This window comes from Equus quagga, chromosome 12, assembly GCF_021613505.1.
Source record: "Equus quagga isolate Etosha38 chromosome 12, UCLA_HA_Equagga_1.0, whole genome shotgun sequence".
In the NCBI taxonomy this organism is placed as follows: domain Eukaryota; kingdom Metazoa; phylum Chordata; class Mammalia; order Perissodactyla; family Equidae; genus Equus; species Equus quagga.
Genome location: NC_060278.1, coordinates 37,948,635 through 37,972,491, shown reverse-complemented (window position 1 = coordinate 37,972,491; position 23,857 = coordinate 37,948,635). Strand labels below are relative to the sequence as shown.

General features: G+C 38.4%; 1 protein-coding gene across 2 annotated transcripts in view; it reads left to right on the top strand.

Annotated features, from left to right (window-relative positions):
• Nucleotides 1-23,857, top strand: part of SMYD3 (SET and MYND domain containing 3) — a 663,517-nt gene that overhangs the window by 165,930 nt on the left and 473,730 nt on the right. For both annotated transcript variants that reach the window (XM_046678091.1, XM_046678090.1), the window contains exons 3-5: nucleotides 19,986-20,093; nucleotides 21,654-21,711; nucleotides 23,539-23,675. In XM_046678091.1, the coding sequence (XP_046534047.1) occupies nucleotides 19,986-20,093; nucleotides 21,654-21,711; nucleotides 23,539-23,675 (303 nt within the window). The remainder of the gene's footprint in view (nucleotides 1-19,985; nucleotides 20,094-21,653; nucleotides 21,712-23,538; nucleotides 23,676-23,857) is intronic.

Here is a 23,857-nt window from a genome sequence, read left to right as displayed (position 1 = left end):
TTGATGAATCCCACATTAGTAAGCACTTATGAGGGTGATTTAATAAGTTGGTTTCTAGAATTATCGTACTCAAAGTGGTGATAATGAAGAAAGCCAAGCCCTTTGTTATCGACTGATAGGAGATGCACAGAGTGTTCTGTAGAGAAATTGGCTTCATATTTAATTGTAAACAAAAAGGGAATAGTGTATAAACGTTAAAATTATTTGATGATATTTACATTTTCGATTTCTACAAAACATCTGGGGTCCTGAGATTTTCTTTTGTTACTTTACATTCACCTGCTGACTGATTGTGTCCACTTCCATGACTTCAGTTGGCATCTGTATATTAATCCTTCTTGAGACTCCGTCTCCGGCCTCCTGCCTTTTCCTGAGCACCAGACCCATATCTTACAGGGCACTTCCACCTGGCTGTTGCACGGGCATATCAAGTGCTATATATCTAAACCTGAGTGCATTTTCTTCCCCCATACCTGCTTTCCTTCATGTTTTTCAACCTCAGTGAATAATTTTACCACTCAGCAGTTTGAGTTGTCAGGGTGTCTTCATCTCTGATTTATATCTTTCCTTGGCCCCACATCCAGTTAGTCACTATGTCCTGCTGGTTTTACCACCTAAAGTTCTGAATGGTTTCACTTTTCTCTAGCTTTTCTACCACTACTTTTGTATGTGTTACCATGATCTCTCTCCTGGATTAACTACACTCTTGCCAGCTTTTATTCTATTTTATACCCTGGAGCTGGGGTGATTATTTTATTCTAGATGTAAACATGATCTGTCATTCACCAGCTTAAAACCCTGGCCCTCTTTTCACTCAGGAGGAAATTCAAACTCAACGTCTTTGCCACACTTTTACTTCTGGGCCTTTGGCTATATAAATCCTTGGGCCTGGACCCAGACCTCTCCCTATAACCGCTGAACTTCTGTTTATCCCTTAGAACTCAGATGAAATGTCAGTCCCTCCTTCCCTAAACCCCTGAGAGTAGTTTATGTCCCTCCTTTATGATACAGAAATTTAATTATCTTAATTACTGGTCTCATTGCCTCTTCTGCATGTGGATGGTCAGGCGCCTTGATCAAGGGTGTGCTCTGTGTGGTGTTCTCTGCTGCAGATGGAGCATAATTTGTTGAGTGTATGAATGAATACATTCATTAGTGGTACTTGTTGGTTTGAATTAGATTTTTAAAAATTACGTTATCTCTAAATAATCTGTCTATAATTGTATTTCTGTTTCCTTTTTTTAGTTGAAATATGATTGATGTATAACATTGTATTAGTTTTTTTTTTTTTTTAAGATTTTATTTTTCCTTTTTCTCCCCAAACACCCCCGGTACATAGTTGTATGTTTTTTAGTTGTGGTTCCTTCTAGTTGTGGCATGTGGGATGCTGCCCCAGCATGGCTTGATGAACGGTGCCATGTCCGCGCCCAGGATCCGAACCAGGAAAACCCTGGGCCACCAGAGCAGAGCGCGCAAACTTAACCACTCAGCCACGGGGCCGGCCCCAAAGACCCATAAAACTTTTAGAAGAAACCTTAGGAGAAAATTTTTGGACCTGGGGTAGATAAAGTTTCTCAGGCGGGATACAGAAAGCACCTATCATAGAAGAAATATTGATAAACTGGACTTCATCAAAATTGAAACTTCTCTTTGAAAGACATCATTAAGAAAATGAAAAGGCAGACAACATTCTCGGAAAAAATATTTGCAATACATATATATCTGACCAAGGAATTGTATCTGGAATTTATTAAAAATGTTTACAATTCAATAGTAAAATAACTCTGTACAATGGACAAAAGATATGAATGGATGCTTCAATAAGATATATAGTAAAAGCTGCCTAACATCATTAGTCATCAGAGAAGTGAAAATTAAAACCACAATGAGATACCATTGCATACCCATTGGAAAGGCTCAAATAAAAAAGACTAATCACACCAATTGCTGACAAGGCTATGGAGCAACTAGCACCACAAACACTGCTGGTGGGAATATAAAGTGGTACAACTCCTTTAGAAAAGTTCGGTAGTTTCTAATAATGTTAAACATACACTTACCAAGTGATTCAGCAGTTCTACTCCTAGGTAGAGTATATATGTACACACACACACATATATTTACACACACAATGTACTATTACATACTCAGCCATAGAAAGGAATGAAGTACTGATACATGCAGCAACGTGAGTGAATCTCAGAAACATTGTAATGAGGGAATCAAGCCAGATGGAAAGTAGTAGTGCTGTTCTAGAACAGACAAAACTAATCTCTGATAGAGACCACTGGTTGTAAGGGTTGGAGAGCTTGAATGTTAAGGGGCACAAAGGAATTTTTGGGAGTAATGACATATTCAATATCTTAATTTTGGTGTTGGTTACATGGATATATATATATATATATACATTTGTCAAAACTCATCAAAAAATATATGTATTTGTCAAAAGTCATCAAAATGTACTGTTAAAATGGGTATATTATGTTGTAATGTAAATTCTCTCCTAATAAATTGTTTAAAAATATTGCTTATTGCAAAGCCGTTAAGTGTGCATAGATCACATTTCTTTCTCTGTGATAAAGTGATTACAACCTTTAAGCCACTCAAAGAATGAGACTACAGTTTGAGGAAACTTACAGGAGGGTAAGAGTGGAGGCAGGAAGACCAAATAGAAGCAATGGTCTCGATCAGAGATATTTTAACACTCCATTTTAACACTCCACTGCTTATTCAAAAAGTCATGCCAAGAGTAAGGAGGTGTTTTGAGATTCTTGGTTACAGACTTTGGTTAATTCTTTTTTTCAGCCGCTTTTAAATCCCATTCTCAGTTGGCATTTGGTCTTTGATTTGAGAGCCTTGTTGCAGTTCTGCTTGGCAGGTTAACTCCAGTCTCAGAAAAGAGTTTGAAGGTAACTGCCCTTTGCGGTAGCCTCTTCCGCCCTGTTTCTGCGGCCTGTCCTCTTACTCTCACTTTCTGACTTAGAGAAATGAGGTTAAACCCCACATTCATTGAAGGCCCTTCTAATTCACTTTGGAAGTTAAAAATTGATAATTACTTATGTTGGGGAGATAAAATGCATGTGCCCCATCCACCATGTTCAAGTAGAAATTGGCATTGACATTTTGATTAATTTAGCCTGCAAATTTCTTTCAAAGAAGATTGGAAGTCTGTAGAGGTGAATGATTTATTTTGTCCTTCCAGCTAAAATATATCAATTAGCAAATCCCATCTTGATATGATCTCTCACTAGATCAGGGGTTGGCAAACTTTTTCTATAAATGGCTGGATAATAAATATTTTAGGCTTTGTGGGCTGTAGGATTTCTGTCATAACTACTCAATTCCGTTGTCACAGTATGACATGAGTGAGTGTAAACTGATGTGTGTGGCTGTGTAACACTTTACACAAACAGGTAGCAGAATGGATATGACCTGAACCCTACACTAGATGTTGATGGATTTACCTTGGGGTAGTAATGTTATTATTGCCTCATATGGTTCCTCAGTTAACCAAAAGTCTGTAATTTCCATTTTCCTAGGAAGTAATAATTTATGCTTGTTTCTTTTCTTCTGTCGACCTCATGCCCTGTGACCGTCCTCCTGCTTCACTCCTTTCTGCTTGGCCCTATCTGGCTAATTTGATTAAGACTAGTCCGAAGGTGCTCTTGTTCTACATTTGATTTAGCGTTTGGTAAGCTTTTAAAGTGATAAGTCCAATGTCTATCACTGGGTCTCTGGCATGCCCTAAGGAGATTTTATGCAAGATTTTAATCAATACCTGTCAGTCAACTGTAGCTGTTAGTCAACCTGCTTTACCTCCTAGTTTTTTCCCCTGGATTGCGGCTTTTCAGATCTTCATGCATATGTCAGCCTGTAATTCAATATTGGACTACATTTGAGGCATAAAGGAGAAGGTATTGTTTATTTACTGTTAAGCAGTCTGGAAGTGAATGGAAAACTTGGTTCTCTTTTTTTTCCTGCAAGTTGCATGGAACTCAACTATCCTACGTTTTGCCTGTAGCAAATCTCTGTAGATGATTGTGAGTGGAGGGAGTCATGAATATATGATAAAAAAAAATTGTCATGGCAATATTTCACATAGAAGATGTTCGATTAATGGTAGTTTTTTTAAAAAGATTTTTTAATTGTTTTTATTTTTCCTTCTTCTCCCCAAAGGCCCCCACTACATAGTTGTATATTTTTAGTTGTGGTTCCTTCTAGTTGTGACATGTGGGATGCTGCCTCAGCATGGCTTGATGCATGGTGCTAGGTCTACGCCCAGGATCTGAACCAGCGAAACCCTGGGTCACTGAAGCAGAGCACGTGAACCTAACCACTAGGCTACAGGGCTGGCCCTCAATTGATGGTAGTTATTAATCGCAAATGAAATTGTTGAGTAAGCTGGCTTAAAAGAATTCATTTTATTTTATACATATTTTAAGCCAATTTTTTCATCCTTGATGACTTCAAATCTGAGGAAAATAGTGTTCCAAATTTTCAGTTCTGTGTAAACATAACATGGGCAGATTTCGAGCCTATTTTGACACAATTCAGTTGTTTGTTAGGAATGGATATCACAACTATAGATTTTATCATTGGAAAGCTGCCTTAGAGATCATTGAGTTCATTCCTTTTGTAGAATAAATGTCTTGTGAGCCCAGGTCAGGAATTAGATGTTTTTTACACAAACTGGGCTCAATATGTGTTGACCCTTTCCATACTCCATCCCACACAATGATAAGCTGCCCTAAAATTTACTCCAACCGAAATCCAATGTTTAATAGTATTTAAATGGGTTATTGAGCTGTAGTGTCTTTGTGTCCAAGAAGGGGAGGGAAATATTATGATAATAGTGCAAAGGTTATTTTGCATAAGAAAGAAGTAAATTGATTTTCTTTTGATATTGTAACTTTTCATCAATCCTGTCCTTTTATAATTAAGCAATCAAGACTGTCTCAGACTGGTCAGAGAAAGAATTGTTAGGGATTTTACTGTTCTTTGTGGATGGTCTTAATTTGAAATAATCAATGATAAATATATAATAAATTGTATCTCCTAAATGGTACTGGTTTTAGAATAAATCATGAGATATCTATTGAACACCTGTTACGTGCAAGATGCACCTAATTGGTAGTGCGCTTCTTTAAGAAAACTAGACATAACAAAGCTAAACTGATGAAAGTTTACTGAATGTGAATGAGTCTTTGCTCTACAAAAGATTTCATTGGTATTGCAAAAGAATTCCCTGAAGTCTTTTTTAGAATTTAAAAATTAATGCATAAACCATTCTTTGTTGCAACCAGATTTTCCAAAATAGGTATTGAAAAGCTGTGTTTGTTAAATAGTAATTTTGCTGTCTCTTTTGTGTAAAAATGCTTCTTCCCGAATCATAGTTACTAGACATAAGAAAGATAATTACATTTGTTTTTATTTATATATATATATAATAAATGCTCTTTGCAGAAAATTCAAACAGTGTTGGAAAAGTATAATGAGAAAGACAAAATAGCTTTTTCTTTTAGGAAAAGCTGGAAAAATTCTTACCAATATTTGGTAAGGATCAGTATTTTAACCAAACGTATTATGAGCATTCTTAAACTTATTTCTCTACGTCATTTAAATTTGTTAGGATTAACTGCCTTATGAATATTATTTCTGTGCCAACACTATGCACATTAAAAATTTAGGTGTTCATTACCAAACACCCATCAGAAAGATTAGAGCAGTGGCTGGCGCAGTAGTGTAGTGAAGTTGCCGTGTTCCACTTCCACAGCCTGGGGTTTGCCGGTTCGGATCCCAGTTTGGATCCTGGACATGGACCTACACACCACTCATCAAGCCACGCTGTGGTGGCATCCCACATAGAAGAACTAGTAGGACTTACAACTAGGATATACCACTGTGTACTGAGGCTTTGGGGAGAAAAAGAAAAAAAGATTAGAGCAATTTACAATTCTACAAACAAGGCTACAGAGTCCCTAGTTTTCTATACCCTAGACCTCCTCTCAATACAGTCATGTACTACATAATGATGTTTCAGTCAGTGACAGACTACAAATACGACAGTGTCCCATAAGCTTAGTACTGTATAGCCTAGGTATATAGTAGGTTATACCATGTTTGTTTGAGTAAGTACATTCTATGATGTTCACACAACAATGAAATCACCTACCAATGCCGTTCTCAGAACATACCCCTTATTAAGTGACACATGGCTGTATAGGACATTATTCATTATTTCCACAAAATACAAGGACTTTGCAAGCTTCTCTGTGCTGACTTTGAGCAGGTAAGAAGTGAGAAAGATCATCCAGACCTCACTGACGTCAGGAAAAGATTTTCAGCACAAAAAAATTATCTTTGTAGCAATCATCATTGCTCCAAAGAAAGGCTAGAAGCCTGCCTGACAATCATGAGCAAACACATGGGTATCTTCCAGGAATGGATTTCCCAAATCTGATCACGTCCTTATAATTATCTAATTATCAAACCCAGCAGTGTTGACATAGCAGGGGCCCACTCAACTACTGCTGCTGAGGATTATTCAAAGCTAAACTGTATCTGCTGAGTGAAGATGACTCATAGGGAGAAGTCCACTACCTTAGGAGCCCAAGGAACACGATGATTTCCACCTCCCTGCTTACACTCTTTCACACACTCACAGCAGCCATCACCAGGCCTTGCCGACTTGTCACTGCCTTTAGGGACCTCTCCTGTGTGTTCTCATATATGTGGGCAGCTTTACAGACTGGCTCAAAAATACCTGAGCCTGTCACAAATAATTCCCTGCCCAGAGAATGTACTTGTCCTGCCTACGTTTACTTGCTACTGTCATAGCAACAGTGCTTCAGATATCACCGAGCTTTGGTAGTGTGACGAAACACATCAACAAGGCACTAACGTGAAGGCGTAAAAGCAGAGTGCAGGTGACAATGCAACCGTGTAAAGGAGTCAAAGCATCCAGTGATTGAATCCCTGCAACTTGCTGTTCACCGTGCAAGGTGCTAGGAAAACGGTTCCAGCCCTCAGGTTACTGACAGTCTATGCGAGCAGTCACCCAGTTCCAGGGAAGTAGCATGAGATGAGGCCTGCAGAAGCCTCAAATGCCAGACGTTAGAACCTTGAGTTTATACAGTAGGCAGGAGGGAATCAACAGACATTTTTAAGCTGGGGATCAGGTTTTTACAAAAATGTCTCTCTAGTGGCAGTCTCTAAAAATGGGTTGAGATCCAGGGAAAGAGTGAGAGGCAGAGAGATTAGTTAGGGCCCCTTAAGCAAGATAAAAAGGCCTGAATGACGTCAGCGGCAAAAAGTCTAAGGAGAGAAGGACAAAGTTAAGAGATCCTTTCAAAAGCAGCACGAGCAGGGCATGTCGAAGGAAGGAGAGAGAGAGGGAAGAAGCAGAAGCAGCCCCGAGGTCTCTGGCACGGCTGACCCAGGAGACTGAGATGCCGAGAGAAAAGACAGAAGAGCTGGAGCAGCAGCTCGTCCTGCTGAGGAAGAGAGAGAGGTTTAAGTATGTTCATGATGAATCTGAAGTCAAAACCGACTGTGCCAAGCCAAGATTTTCATTTTATTTTATTTTTTTAAATTAAGATTTCTATAGATTACAACCTTGTGAGATTTCAGTTGTACATTATTGTTAGTAATGTTGTGGGTACACCACTTCACCCTTTATGCCCTCCCCCCACCCCCCCATTTTCCCTGGTAACCACCAATCGGTTCTCCATGTCTATATGTTAACTTTCACCTATAAGTGGGGTCATATAGAGCTCCTCTTTCTCTGTCTGGCTTATTTCGCTTAACATAATACCCTCAAGGTCCATCCATGTTGATACGAATGGAACAATTTGGTCCTTTTTTATGGCTGAGTAGTATTCCATTGTGTATATATACCATATCTTCTTTATCCAGTCGTCAAGTTTCTGGGCATTTAGGTTGGTTCCACGTCTTCGCTATTGTAAATAATGCTGCGATGAACATAGGGGTGCACGGGATTCTTGGGATTGCTAATTTCAGGTTCTTAGGGTAGATACCCAGTAGTGGGATGGCTGGGTCATAGGGTATTTCAATTTTTAACTTTTTGAGAAATCTCCATACTGTTTTCCATAGTGGCTGCACTAGTTTGCATTCCCACCAACAGTGTATGAGGGTTCCTTTTTCTCCACAACCTCTCCAACATTTGTCACTTTTGGTTTTGGATATTTTTGCCAATCTAACGGGTGTAAGGTGATATCTTAGTGTAGTTTTGATTTGCATTTCCCTGATGATTAGGGATGATGAACATCTTTTCATGTCTCTCTTGGCCATCCTTATATCTTCTTTGGAGAAATGTGTGTTCATGTCCTCTGCCCATTTTTTGATCGGGTTGTTTGTTTTTTTGTTAAGCTGTGTGAGTTCTTTGTATATTATGGATATTAATCCTTTGTTGGATAAGTAGCTTGTAAATATTTTTTCCCAATTAGTGGGTTGTTCTTTTGTTTCAATCCTGTTTTCCCTTGCTTTGAAGAAACTCTTTAGTCTGATGAAGTCCCATTTGTTTATTCTTTCTATTGTTTCCCTCATCTGAATAGTTATAGTGTCCGAAAAGATTCTTTTGAAACTGATGTCAAAGAGTGTACTACCTATATTCTCTTCTAGAAGACTTATTGTTTCAGGCCTAATCTTTAAGTCTTTGATCCATTTTGAGTTTATTTTTGTGAATGGTGAAAAAGAATGATCGATTTTCATTCTTTTACATGTGGCTGTCCAGTTTTCCCAACACCGTTTGTTGAAGAGACTTTCTTTTCTCCATTGTAGGCCCTCAGATCCTTTGTCGAAGATTAGCTGTCCATAGATGTGAGGTTTTATCTCTGGGCTTTCAATTCTGTTCCATTGATCTGTGGACCTGTTTTTGTACCAGTACCATGCTGTTCTGATCACTGTAGCTTTGTAGTATGTTTTGAAATCGGAGATTGTGATGCCTCCCGCTTTGTTTTTCTTACTCAGGATTGTTTTAGCAATTCGTGTTCTTTTGTTGCCCCATATGAATTTTAGGATTCTTTGTTCAATTTCTGTAAAGAATGTTCTTGGGATTCTGATTGGGATAGCATTGAATCTGTAGATTGCTTTAGGTAGTATGGACATTTTAACTATTTTTATTCTTCCAATCCATGTGCATGGACTGTCTTTCCATCTCTTTATGTCGTCGTCAGTTTCTTTCACGAAAGTCTTGTAGTTTTCATTGTATAAATTTTTCACTTCCTTGGTTAAATTTATCCCAAGGTATTTTATTCTTTTCGTTGCGATTGTGAATGGGATTGAGTTCTTGAGTTTTTTTTCTGTTGGTTCATTGTTTGTGTATAGAAATGCTACTGATTTATGTATGTTGATTTTATACCCTGCAATTTGGCTGTAGCTGTTGATTATTTCTAATAGTTTTCCTATGGATTCCTTGGGGTTTGCTATATAAAAGATCATGTCATCTGCAAACAGTGAGAGTTTTACTTCTTCATTGCCTATTTGGATTCCTTTTACTTCTTTTTCCTGCCTAATTGCTCTGGCTAACACCTGTAGTACTATGTTGACTAGGATTGGTGAAAGCGGGCACGCTTGTCTTGTTCCTGTCCTCAGAGGGATGGCTTTCAGTTTTCGTCTGTTGAGTATGATGTTGGCTGTGGGTTTGTCATATATGACCTTTATTATGTTGAGGTACTTTCCTTCTATACCCATTTTATTGAGGGTTTCTATCATAAATGGGTGTTGGATCTTGTCGAATGCTTTCTCTGCATCTATTGAGATGATCATGTGGTTTTTGTTTCTCGTTTTGTTAATGTAGTGTATCACGTTGATTGACTTGCGGATGTTGAACCATCCCTGTGTCCCTGGTATAAATCCCACTTGATCATGGTGTATAAATTTTTTGACGTATTGCTGTATTCTGTTTGCCAGAATTTTGTTGAGGATTTTTGCATCTTTGTTCATCAGTGATATCAGCCTGTAGTTCTCCTTCTTTGTGTTGTCCTTGTCAGGTTTGGGGATCAGAGTGATGTTGGCTTCATAGAATGTGTTGGGGAGTACTGCATCTTCCTCAGTTTTCTGGAATAGTTTGAGAAGGATAGGTATTAAATCTTCTTTGAATGTTTGGTAGAATCCTCCAGAGAAGCCGTCTGGTCCTGGACTCTTATTTTTGGGGAGGTTTTTGGTTACTGTTTCTATTTCTTTACTTGTGATTGGCCTATTCAGATTCTCCATTTCTTCCTGGTTCAGGTTGGGGAGGTTGTAAGAGTCCAGTAATTTGTCCATTTCTTCCAGGTTGTTCAATTTGTTGGCATTTAGTTTTTCATGGTATTCTCTTATGATCCCTTGTATTTTTTTGGTATCTGTTGTGATTACTCCTCTCTCGTTCCTAATTTTATTTATTTGAGATTTCTCTCTTCTTTTCTTGGTGAGTCTGGCCAAGGGTTTGTCAATTTTGTTAATTTTTTCGAAGAACCAACTCTTTGTTTCATTGATCCTTTCTATTTCTTTTTAGTTTCAATGTCGTTTATTTCTGCTCTTATTTTTATTATTTCCCTCCTTCTACTGACTCTGGGCTTTGTTTTTCTTTTTCTAATTCTGTTAGGTGTCATTTGAGGTTGCTTATGTGGCCTTTTTCTTGTTTTGTGAGGTGAGCCTGTATTGCGATGAATTTCCCTCTTAGGACTGCTTTTGCTGCATCCCAAATGATTTGATATGACATGTTCTCATTTTCATTTGTCTCCAGATAATATTTGATTTCTTCTTTAATTTCTTCAATAATCCATTGTTTGTTCAGTAGCGTGTTGTTTAGTCTCCACACTTTTGCACCTTTCTCTGCTTTATTCTTGTAGTTGATTTCTAGTTTCATAGCATTGTGATCAGAAAAGATGCTTGACAGTATTTCAACTCTCTTGTATTTATTGATGCTTGCTTTGTTTCCCAGAATATCGTCTATTCTTGAGAATGTTCCATGCGCACTTGAAAAGAATGTGTAGCCTGCTGTTTTTGGATGAAGTGTTCTATGTATATCTATTAAGTCCATCTGGTCTAATTTTTCATTTAATTCTATAATTTCCTTGTTGATTTTCTGTCTGGATGTTCTATCCATTGGTGTTACTGGGGTGTTGAGGTCTCCTACTATTATAGTATTGTTGTTGATGTCTTCTTTTAGTTCTCTTAAGAGTTGCTTTACAAATTTTGGTGCTCCTGTGTTGGGTGTGTATATATTTACAAGTGTTATGTCTTCTTGGTGGAGAGTCCCTTTTATCATTATATACTGTCCCTCTTTGTCTTTCTTTACCTGTTTTACTTTGAAGTCTACTTTGTCTGATATTAGTATAGCGACACCTGCTTTCTTCTGTTCATTAGTAGCTTGGAGTATTGTCTTCCATCCCTTCACTCTGAGTTGGTGTTTGTCTTTGGGGCTGCGGTGTGTTTCCTGGAGGCAGCATATTGTTGGGTCTTGTTCTTTGATCCATCCTGCCACTCTGTGTCTTTTGATTGGGGAGTTCAACCCATTTACATTTAGAGTGATTATTGAGATGTGGGGGTCTACCACTACCATTTTATGTCCTGTTTTCCGGTTCTCTTCAATTTCCTTTGTTTCTCGTCCCATGGTTTAGTCTGTTCTGATGTAGAGCTGCTAGTCTCTGTTGTTGTCCTTCTACTTATCTCCTCTGCTCTTGGTTTTGTAGTCCCTTTCCTTTTTTTGATTTTTCAGGAATGAGGGTTTTCCTGAGCATTTCTTGTAGAGGAGGTTTTGTGGCAATGAACTCCCTTAATTTTTGTTTATCTGTGAAAGCTTTTATTTCTCCATCATATTTGAAGGATATTTTCGCTGGGTAGAGAATTCTTGGCTGCAAGTTTTTGTCCTTCAGATTTTTTAATATATCATTCCACTCTCTTGTAGCCTGTAAAGTTTCTGCTGAGAAATCTGCTGATAGCCTGATGGGGGTTCCTTTGTAGGTTAATTTCTTCTGCCTGGCTGCCCTTAGTATTCTCTCCTTGTCATTGAATTTTGCTAGCTTCACTACTATATGTCTTGGGGTTGGTCTACTTGCATTGATAACGTTTGGACATCTATTGGCTTCTGTCACATGAAGTTCCGTTTCTCTCCCCAGGTTTGGGAAGTTCTCAGCCATTATTTCTTTGAATAGGCTTTCTGCCCCCTTCTCCCTCTCTTCTCCCTCTGGTATGCCTATAATCCTTAGGTTGCATCTCCTAATTGCATCAGATAATTCTTGGTGAGTTTCTTCATTTCGTTTTAGTCTTAGCTCTCTCTCCGCCTCTGCCTGCAGCATTTCTATATTTCTATCTTCCAAATTGCTAATTCTTTCCTCCATATTATCGGCCCTACTGTTCAGTGCGTCTAGGTTTTTCTTAATCTCCTCTATTGTGTTCTTCATTTCCAGTATTTCTGTTTGGTTCTTCTTTATAGTATTGAACTGTTTTGTGACATAGCTCCTAAACTCGTTGAGTTGTCTATCTGAATTCTCTTTTAACTCATTAAGTTATTTAATGATGGCTGTTTTGAAGTCATCATCATTTAGGTTGTATATTTCATTGTCTTTGGGATTGTTTTCTGTGTGTTTGTCATTTTCCTTCTGTTCTGGAGATTTAATATATTTTTTCATATTGCTTGATGGTGTAGCTTTGTGCCTCTGCATAGAGATAGAGTTTAGTTACTGCTTCCACTTGTTTCTACTGGTGTGGTAGGGGGACAGCTGTTTATACTGCTCCAACCAGGAACCCTATCAGCTGTTGCTAAGTGTGCCTGGGCCCCTCCACGCAGTCACAGTGATCCTATGTGTTCCCTCTTCAGCTGTGGAGGCCGTCACAGGGGGACTTCAGGCTGCTGGTGCCTATGTTGCAGACCACCTAGACGTTGTCCCTCCTTAGGTTTTGCAGCGGTTTTATGGGCTTTCCCAGCGGCCAGGGGCAGGATCACTTATATTTGCAGCTCTGTCACTGTTGGCACCCACAAAATCTCGCTTGTCCACTATGGGTCACAGCAGAGCTATGGGCATCTTCTGCAGTCTGTGGTTAGCTCACCTAGCTATGCTGCTTTTGTCCCAAGGTCTTCCAGCCTTGTGGTTTCTAGACGGGTGCTCTCTACTAGTGCTGTGCAGAGGCTATCGCTGAGGCTTCTGTGAGACTGTAGAGTTTTCCCCCTGGGCCACAGCGCCAGGTCGCTGGAACTCCACCCAGCCTCAGTCCTCTCCCCTAGGATCTCGGGGAGCCCATTGCCCTAACTGGGGAATAGCCGGATACCTTGAGTTCAGTGGCAGCTGGTCGGCTGCTGCCCTGCCTGGGATTCTCCTCTTTGGAACCCTCCCGGCATTGTGGAGGCTGGGCGGGACCTCTCCGATAATGGCAGGCAAAGTCCCTGCCTGCCGCCGGGACGGGACTTCAGAGTTTCTCCCCCAGGCCACGTTGCCAGCTGCTGGAGCTCCACCCAGCCCCGGACCTCTCCCAGGAGATTTCCGATTATCCCGAGCCCTTCCCGGGCTAGAGCCCGGTCAGCGGAACTTGCCAAGGCAGCTGGCGGGCTGGCGCGCTGTTTGGGAGAGCCCCCAGGCGTTGTGGAAACTGGGCGGGACCTCTCCGCTTATGGCGGGCAGGGGTTTTCCCCCCCGGCCTCTGGTGTGTAACTCTGGACCTTCCCTCTGGGCTCAGGTGTAATTGCGGGGGGCTTAGGTAGGGCTTTGTTCACCTGTTTCCACCGTCGCTCCTCTGGTCTGTGCTGCCTCCTGCCCTTGGCTTGTGGTGATGTTCTGGGGGCGTCTGCAGGGAGAAAGCTGCCCGCAGGCTCTAGGCTGTTTGTGAGTCGGGGTCGGAGAGTTTTCACCCATCTCCACCTCCTCCCGGAGGGAAGTCCGTCCGCCCTCGGATGTATGGCAGTGTGGGTCTCTCCGATGTCCTGAGATGCTATATAGATATCCTTTGTCAAGTGGTGAATGTCCAATTAGTTATAGATTCAAAGGGGGAGAGACAAAGAAGTCTGCTCACGCCGCCATCTTGGATCTTCCTCTCCAAGCCAAGATTTTTATTAATCCGTAGAAAGTATGGGATTGGAGCTCAGAAGAACGGGCCAGGCTGGAGATGAAGCTTTGGGTGTTGTTGGCACACAGGCAGGCAAGTCAAGGTGGGGCAGGGGAGTACTGCCATTCAACAGGTAAAAAGAGAACCAGCAAAGGATGACTTTTTAAAAAATGGTGAGAGAGGTGGAAGGAGAACCAGGGGCAGGTCACGCCACAGAAGCCAATTAAAAGATTCTGGAGGTTGGACAGTCTCACACCCGAGGATCTGCATGCTTGAGGTTTAAGTGGGTACTGCCCTGTGGAATGCCAGAACAGGGAAAACAAGAAGCCGGAGTCACCTACTATTACGAAAGACTTAGGCACCAAAACACCATACTTTACCAACTTCTGCTCTAAACCTGAAACCCCAAGGGCCACTGAAAGGCTGTGAAGGATGAAACACGCCCCAGGACACCAACCAGCAAGTCACATTTCTCAGAACATACCCCATTGTCAAGTGGCGCATGACTGTACTGTTAGTTTCATTCATCTTTGCCAAACTATCGGTCACTTATGTTATCTTGTTTTTGTTAAAATTTCTTTTCACTGGTGTGGTTTGTATTTGTTTTTCTCTTTTAGTATGAATTTCCTATTCTTGTCCTTTACCTTTTTTTTCTTTTGAGGTATTCATCCTTTTCTTAGTTATTTGTAAGACCTTCAATGTTGGAGACATTTAACACTGTCTGTATATGTGTTTTAGATTTTGTTTTTCTAGTTTGTCCTTTATCTTTGAAAGTTGTTTCTGGTATTAGGTTTTCTTCCCCTCATGTACAAAAGTTATTTATTTTTATACAGTTTAATATATACATCTTTTCCTTAATGGTTTCTGGGTTTTATGTCTTGTTTAGAAATGCTTTCCTCATTTCAGTATTATAAAATGTTCATTCCTAGGGAGATTGTTCCATGATTTTATAGACTAGTATTTTGTTGTTTCATCCATTTAATATATATGATAAACTCCTTTGTAATTTGGTCTGGCTCAGTGATTTTTCAACCTTATCTACACATAAAATCCTCCACAGTGATTAAAAACAATTCAGAACCTGATCCTCTCCCTTCAGTACTGTCAGAATCTCTGGGCTGGGCCCCAGGCTGTGCATCTAAAATATATATATTTATGTGTATGTGTGGTGTGTATAACTGTATAGCTGGGTTCTAGATCTGGGGTTTTCAGCTCTCTCAGACCTAACTCTAACTTTCTATGACAAATACTTTTCTTGTCTTCTCTACTCTCTTGAAATGAAATTCCATAGGTAATACAATCTACCTAGTTATATATTTTCAATATTCAATATCAATATAATGCCATTACTGGAATATAAAGGAGAAAGCAAATTAAAACAACTTAAAATAAGATGTATTTTAATATGTAAATGCTTAGGTGTGACTAGACTAGAATACATAATTAGCAAGTCATATACTTGCACCCATACAGAGTCACTGGAGAAGGGAAGTACGAAATGCAGATCAGAAGATGTTTTATATTGGTATCTCAAATATGGTTATGCCTTGCTTAACAATGGGATAAGTTCTGAGAAATGAGTCTTTAGGTGATTTCGTTGTTGTGCGAACATCATAGTGTGTACTTACACACACCTAGATTGTATAGTCTACTGCACACCTAGGCCATATGGTACTAGTCTTATTGGATCACGTTATATATGTAGTGTGTTCTTGACTGAAACATCGTTATGCTGTGCATGACTATATTACAAGTGGTATTGCCTTCAATGATATGATTTTATGAAATATATTGAATAACCTTAGCTAAAGTTTTTAAAATGCAGTCTTCCCTTGATTTACCTAGGAGATTCAGTGCTATTAAGAGTATGTAAAAAGCCAACTCTTTGTTTTTATATCTAAAAGGAGATTTAGTTCTAGGCTCAGATAATTATAAACAAGTTTGTCACCTTCATAGAATGTCTGATGGGACATTTAAAAGTCATTAGGTTTGGAAAAATTCATCACCATATGGAACTGTCCTACATAGGGTGTCTGGCATCTCTGGTTCCTGACCAGTAAGTGCCCATGGTACTCCCAAGCATTGTGACAACAGAGATACTCCCATAAATTTCCCAAAGAATCCTCAAGATGGGGATTCCCCTCATGAGAACCACTGGTTTAATTATTTTATGTTCTGAATAATTATATATACTGAAAAACACATGGCAATATATAGATTCTAAAGTTGTTTTTTGAGTCATGCAGGTACTGGTACATGAAACTGAGTCATAGATGTCTTCATCTCGTGCTTTCCCATCTAAAACTGTCTCATATCTTTGTTTCTTAATGCAATACTTTAATTTCCTTTGCCTCGCATGCTAATTTGTGCTTATTGTATATCATTGTTAATTTTCAACTATGAGAACAGAAAACATTACAGCCAGTATTGTGAATAAAATCTTAATTACATCCTTTATTTGCAGTAATAGAATAAGAAAAAGTAAATGAAGAAGGTTGTCTTTGAGAAGGTGCTGTTAAGGTCTAGACTGAGGTTAAAGTGTGTAGAGTGAAGATAATGCCTAATGTTCTCATTTGATAGTGAGGTTTTGCTTCAAAGTCTAACGCAGTTGCTTAAAAGATTTCTTTGTTTGCCTTTTCTGTGGTATGCTTATATTAGTGAGCCTTATGGTAAGATGTGATGTGTGAAGGTAAATGATAAATCCTAACAATCTTTTCAAACATAGTTTTTAATATCATGTTAAGACATACAGTAGGCTGTAAAGTTGACATTATATTATAGATTAATTTCAGCGGCATGATTGCTTTCTATATTTATACCTAAATGATCTGATTTGGCTTTTGGATGAAAAGAATGAACATCTTTTTGCTGAAGCAAATGGGAAGATAAGTATGTTGTCCAATGTATTCATGCAAAGATCTACAAGTAGCCTTAAAAAACATATTGTCTAGTTTTTAATTACTGTTGAGAAATGAGAGCTCAATATTAGTTATATTAAAGACCTCAAGTCATTTTTGACTTTGAGAAGAATTCTCCAAAATCTGGATGTTTAATTCTATCTAACAGATCAACTGGTTTGTTACCTAGCCTCACCCTCGTAAGCTACCAGGAGGCTGAGCTGTTCAAACTGGTTTTAACATAGGAGTTATGGATGCTCTCTTGTGGCTGAGACAAGCATTGGTTAAAATCTGCTCTGAAGATGTTTTGGTCCAAATTCTGTCTCCTTTACTTTACTAGGTGCAGTCTTTTTTCAGCTGGACACTTACTCAGGCTTTGAGCAGAGCCAAAGTTGCTTTCTCAGAGACCCAGTGGCACTATGTGGTTCATTCCTGCCCACAGAGCCTGTCCATTCAGGGTATCTATCAGGCTTCTTGACTTTTAATACCAAATGAAGACTCTTCCACCAAAGTTAGAGTTCTCCCTTCAGTCAGTAATCAAAAATATCAACGCTCTAGTTTCCTGTCAGTATAAATGACTGTAAATTTGTTTACGTAACCCACTGTCATTCAAAGACCAGATAAATGAAGGAAAGTATGTAGGTATATCTGAGTCAGTATGTCCAACCTAAGTTCCCAAAGATGTCGATAACAATCATGAGAAACTCTGTTAAATAATTTATACAAGTTCCTTTAATGCAGAGCTTTTTATAACTTTTCATAACCTAAAATATTTCAAATCTCTAAGCAAGATCTACATTAGGTAGTGTTTTTCAAACTTATTTGACAATGGAACCATATTTGTTTTAGGCATCTTATACATGTTGGTAATTGCTAATTGCAAGTCCGAGACTGGCCCCTTGAACAATAGAAACATTTTCTTTCACTGTGTTATATTTTAATATTATGCCTTTTAGTGAGTACTGACTTTACAAGTAACTATGAAAAGCCATGATAGTTGTAAACTGTTGTTGAAAACATTGTCCAGTATGTTGATTAGTATTCTTGGAATAAATTCCTCCTGTGAGTTAATACTTAGTAAAGTGATGTGTTTTTTTTCATATGAGAATTATGTAAGTGATTATGCTTCCTTTTTTGCCTTGCCTATAAGGCAACTCAAATAAATGTAATGCACAAATGTGGTAATTCTTTAGCTCTCATGTTTAGCATACTAAGAATTTTTACTCTCTCCTTTTGTATTTCTGTAGCTGAGATCCCAGCTCTTGAGCATTACTTTCTTCATCTCTAATATAAGGATAATAGCTACCATTCAGATTACTATAAAAATCAGATGAAATGTCCTCTGTTAATTGCTTAGCCATATGACTGACACACTGTAGGATGTTAAGTAACTGGTAGAGGACTTTTTTCCCCCATAATTATGACATTTTCTCTTTTTAATTTTACAATTTTATTTCATACATATCTTTACTTTGAAGCAATTCAGTCTTGTTTAGAAGTGAATAAAGTATAAATATTAAAAAAAATTACAAACATCATGTTAAGAGCATTGCCATAGTGGAAAAGAAGGAATGAAGTGAAGCAGCCGTCAGTAAAGTTAATGAAAGAAGTGATGTACCCCTTGTAAACAGTATCTTCAAGATTTGGGTTACTTAAAAATAGCTGCAGACAGGCCAAGCTGTCACCCAACAGCTCGCCACAGGCAATCTTTTTGAGCAAACTTGAATCTGAGTCACAGAAGCTACAGCTCTTTTGAATTTTTTTTTTCCGAGGAAGATTAGCCCTGAGCTAACTGCTGCCAATCCTCCTCTTTTTTTCTGAGGAAGACTGGCCCTGAGCTAATATCCGTCCCCATCTTGCTCTGTTTTCTATGTGGGCCACCTCCCAGAGCATGGCTTGCCACGCGGTGCCATGTCTGCACCTGGGATCCGAACTGGCGAACCCCAGGCTGCTGAAGCAGAACGTGCACACTTAACCGCTACGCCACTGGGCGGTCCCCTCTTTTGAAACTTTTGATTGTGCTGTAAGTAGAAAAGAGAGAGCGCCTCCTAGGGGGATTGTATAGGCCCAGAAGTTGGGTAGCAGGTTTACAATTTCTGAAATAAGACGTGTAGGAGCATCAGGTTTTTCAGTGATGGAACTTCCAGCTCTCAGCTGGAATAGAACATATTAGCTACTCACCAGGGCTAAGTATTAGATACTCTGGAGTTTATTTCTGTATAGAAGTAATCCCATGTAAAGGAAGCCATGGCATACCCAACACCCAAGACACAGGGAGAGAATGTCCTTTCCTTTTGTTCTCCTTTCCCTACTGTTATAAGATTGGTGACAGGCTCACTGGTCTCTTCAGCCACATCAGCACATGGCTAGGATCATGGGTTAAGTGACTGTGTAATTTATCATCTAAACCAACACTTTTAATAGGGGCACTATTAATAATTAAGCCAGGACAACAGGTATAAACCAAGACAGTCCTGGGCAAACTGGACATTTGATCATTGTAGCTAATAACCTATTTCTGTGTTGTCTTCAAAAACAAAAAGATTTTATATTTTTTGGTATGTTAGCCCTCCTGATATTTCTGTACTCGTTACAGCAGCACAGAAATTCAGAAGGCTGTCCGCCCTGTTTTGATTTTTCCGAATCATGTGTTTTACTTTCTAATTTGGAAATTTTCCTTTTGTATTCAAAATCACTGTCTATTATTGAATTCTATTTAATCAGCTAAAGGGCTATGTTATAAATTGTTAACTAAGCCCCAGTGATCCTTTCATTGGACTCCACGAGCCAGGTAATAACCAGAGGGCAAATTAAAGGACAAAGGTAACGTTGAAGCTCTTAATGTCCATGGCTGGTAATTGCATACTTGGAAAAGACTGTCTCCTTGATCATTAACAGTATTAGAATATTGCTTTCATGTTCTATTTTGCAGTTATATTTAGCCTGTTGAAATTAAATTAATGGTGATGACTCTCAATGTTCAAAACCAGTTTAAATGGAAGTTAAATTTTTATGTCTCATATGCCCTCCTCACTTTTGTCTGTACAGAAAAAAGCTTGGCAGGACCACAAGCGGGAATGCAAATGCCTTAAAAGCTGCAAACCCAGATATCCTCCAGACTCTGTGCGACTTCTTGGCAGAGTTGTTTTCAAACTTGTGAGTATAAAACTTGTGAAACATGCTTGGGGTTTTAATTTTTAAACAACTCCTATTTAAGGCTGAATTTAAACCCATGTTAAAGTAGAAGGTGGATTATTTCAGGGAGTATCTTAAGACAAAAACTTGCTCTTTTCCTATTAATCCCAGCATCAGTGGCAGCGATGAAGTGCATGGCCCCTCTCTGAAGGCCTATGATCTCCTGGAAATAGAGACAGAAGGTCCTATATTTGGGGCAGGAGATGTTAGTAATATCTATTATGTTGCCTTTATTACTCTTCTACTGTGAATTAATGCACAGGGCAAGAATATAATTTTTTCAGTTGCCTCTTCAAGTGAGAAATTTTAATTAGATGATAATTAATCTTACATGGAAGAGTGCTTATATATTTTTTTAATAGCCAAGATTCATTGAAATTATTTCTTCAGTCCCTTTTCCTACTCTAATGGATTCTGTGAAATTCTCCTCTGTTGACGCTTTCTAGATTTTTTTGCCAAGCTTTAGCATGAATTATCTTTTTCTCCAACAATTTCAGGCTCCATCTCCATTCTATCTGTTGTTTATTGACTTTTTTTGGCTATAAAGTTTTATAATAAAGGGCTTTAATAATGTGAAAGTATGATTACACACCTAAAACTAATACAATGTTATAAGTCAATTATATCTCAATTAAAAAACTGGATTTGGAATACCAAATGGGCATTGTCTTTGGACTGAGTATATAACATCTGTCACATCTACTTACTATTATTTTCAGATGTATATGTTGTGGTCAACCAAAAAATAAAAATTTATTTCAAAGCATTTATAAATTTAGATCAACTTTGTCCTTATGCATTTCCTTAATCACTGGATAATAAAAGTATAGTTGCCATTGTATTTGAGTCTGAGCATTTTTTTACCTTTTTAATATTGAAAAGAAAGAGATCCACTGTTAGAGCAGAGATGAGTTGCTTCAGAATCACCTGAGGTAGTAGTTCTCAGTCTGCATCCCTGACCTGCCAAATCAAAATCTAGCACAAAGCAGTTAGAATAAGAGCTGCCTCCTATTGCGCACTGACTGTGTCCAGCGCCTATGCTGATTGCCTTACATGATATGCCTCATTACTTCCCCACAACCACCCCCAGTGAGCCGGGTGCTGTTATTACTCCTAAGTTTCAGGTAAGGAAATTGACTCCTCAGGGTCAAGGCACTCACTCAGTATTGCACAGTTTGTCATAAATTCCTATTTTTATTCTTCCATTTCTGCTTCTCTGTAATAATTAGTAGTAAAATCCTTACAATCATTACAAGTTTGTGGGTAGAGATGGGGGAAGAATTTGAAAATTTTTTGTAAAAGAGTTTTATATTTGGGAATTAAACTGGTGGGTTAAGTCACAACTTAGATTTTACTTTAAAATTGTTACCGATTAAATAATTCAACTCTAAGAAAATGTTGAAGAGAGGGAATATATAGAAAATTGTCTTTTTAAGAAACTTTCATTTAAATATCTAAAGATTCATTTATATATTGGAATACTTGAAATTGTTTTTGCTGTTCTCCCCCTTTACTTCATAGATGGAAGAAACACCCTCCGAATCGGAGAAGCTTTACTCATTTTATGATCTGGAGTCAAGTAAGTGATTGATTATCAGCATCTTAGAAAATTCCTCTCACTTATTTGCTGAGCTAGTGAATTGCTTTATTTTTAACTTTGCTTTTCTGTCTCTTTATTATGTGAGGCAAATCTAACAAAACTTTTCATGTTTTTAAATACAACTGGCACATTAGCTTTTTTAATTTATTCCAGGGTAGTTTTGGCCATATAAGAGTTTGTAAAGTACCATAAAGGTGTCCAAGGTAGGCAGGGAGGGGACTGTAGCCTTTAGTCCAGTAGACAGAATAGTTTTTCTTCTTTTCTCCCTGTCTTCCTCCCTTCCTCCCACTTTTGATTTCTTTTTGATGTCAGGGAACAGTGATGTGAACGGGGATTCCCGGGAACATTTAGGTTCACTGGTCCTTTAGGTAATAAGGAAAGCAGAAGGTACATATGACTTATGCTCTCTGACAGCATTGAGTGGTGTTCTTCTGAACCACCATGGTGGTGGCCAAGCTACTTGGGAACACTGAAAGGCTTTCTAAAAAGTGTGAAGTAAATGTAGGGTTTATTTATTGGCACAGATCCTCTTCATTGTTGCAAATTACTTCAACCCCAAAGTCACCAGAGCTTATAGAGCAAATTTCTTACACAGTTTAATATTTCTGGATGGTGACAAATAAGAAGATGATCTGCTACAGATTTATGGTTATTGAATCCTAAGTGCCAAAGTTAATTATTATTTAAGAAATCGTTGGTTAATTGTTCTGTTGAACAGGTAATTTAAAGACAATATGTAGACCTGATATGAGCAACAGAGTTACGCTATAGCTCAACTTGATGTATCTTTTCAAGTTTTAATAGAGGACTAATTAGTCATTTTTTCTTCTTATATTGCTGCTAGGTAATTAATATCTCTTGTAGTGTGTTTTACTATTACCATTGGCCCTGCTTAGTGGCTGTGTCATATATGCTGCCTTAAATGAAGTGCTCTCAAACATTAATTGAATTGTGCACTCTTAGCCTTAACACCCTTTTGTGGTATAAATTAAAGTGAGTTTTTAAAGGAGTGATATTGGCTTTGAAACCTTCTCCTGTTTGGGCTGAAGCAGCACCATATCTTGGTTAGTCAACCTGGAAATGTCTTGAGGTTGACATTTCTTTGGTTGATCCATATTTCTTTTCAATGTATAGCCATGTGCTGCATAATGACATTTCCGTCGATGATGGACCGCATATAAGTTGGTGGGCCCATAAGATTGGTATCATATAGTCTAGGTGTATAGTAAGCTATACCATCTAGGTTTGTGTAAGTGCACTCTATGATGTTTGTACAACAACGAAATCACCTAACAACACATTTCTCAGAATGTGGGGCCATCATTAAGCAACGCATGACTCTACTTTCTTATGACGGATTCTGCGTATTTGAACTTTGGTTGAACTTTTTAGTTCTTGATTTCTGTTTTTTGCCTTTGAGATGATGCCATTTATCAGTTAGTCATGACCTAGTTGTAAATTGTGTCACAGAAAAGTCTGCTTAAATTCACTGACTAAATAAGAATTTATGATGATTTGAGCATATGTACAGGATGATGTAGACAATCTGGTAACACACATCTTTACTGATTTTGGTTATAATTCTTTTTCATTTGTATATTTATTTTGTTTTGATAGGTGTCTGATCTTGTATATGAAGTTTGTCAGAATTTAACTGATAACGTATGTGTCATGATTTATATGCTCTCTGTCAGAATGGAATCTAGAGCAGGAAACATCTGGGTTAGCAGCTACCATTGAACACCTGAGAATTATCCATTAAAAATTCACTGTGTGATTGTGCTATTTATTTTCTCTTTTAAAAAGATATTAACAAACTGACTGAAGATAAGAAAGAGGGCCTTAGGCAACTTGCAATGACATTTCAACATTTCATGAGAGAAGAAATACAGGATGCTTCTCAGCTGCCACCTTCCTTTGACGTTTTTGAAGCCTTTGCAAAAGTAAGTGTTAACTTTGATATCTTTGCTAATGCCATAAATCAACCTTTTACTCTTTATTTTGTTGTGGTTCCATGAAAATCCAGGACCTTTCATGCCTTATATCACTCCCCTACTTTCATGAGTAGAGAATGAGAGAATGTATTGCTTGTATTGAAAAGGGTATTACTTTTTTTGTTTTATCA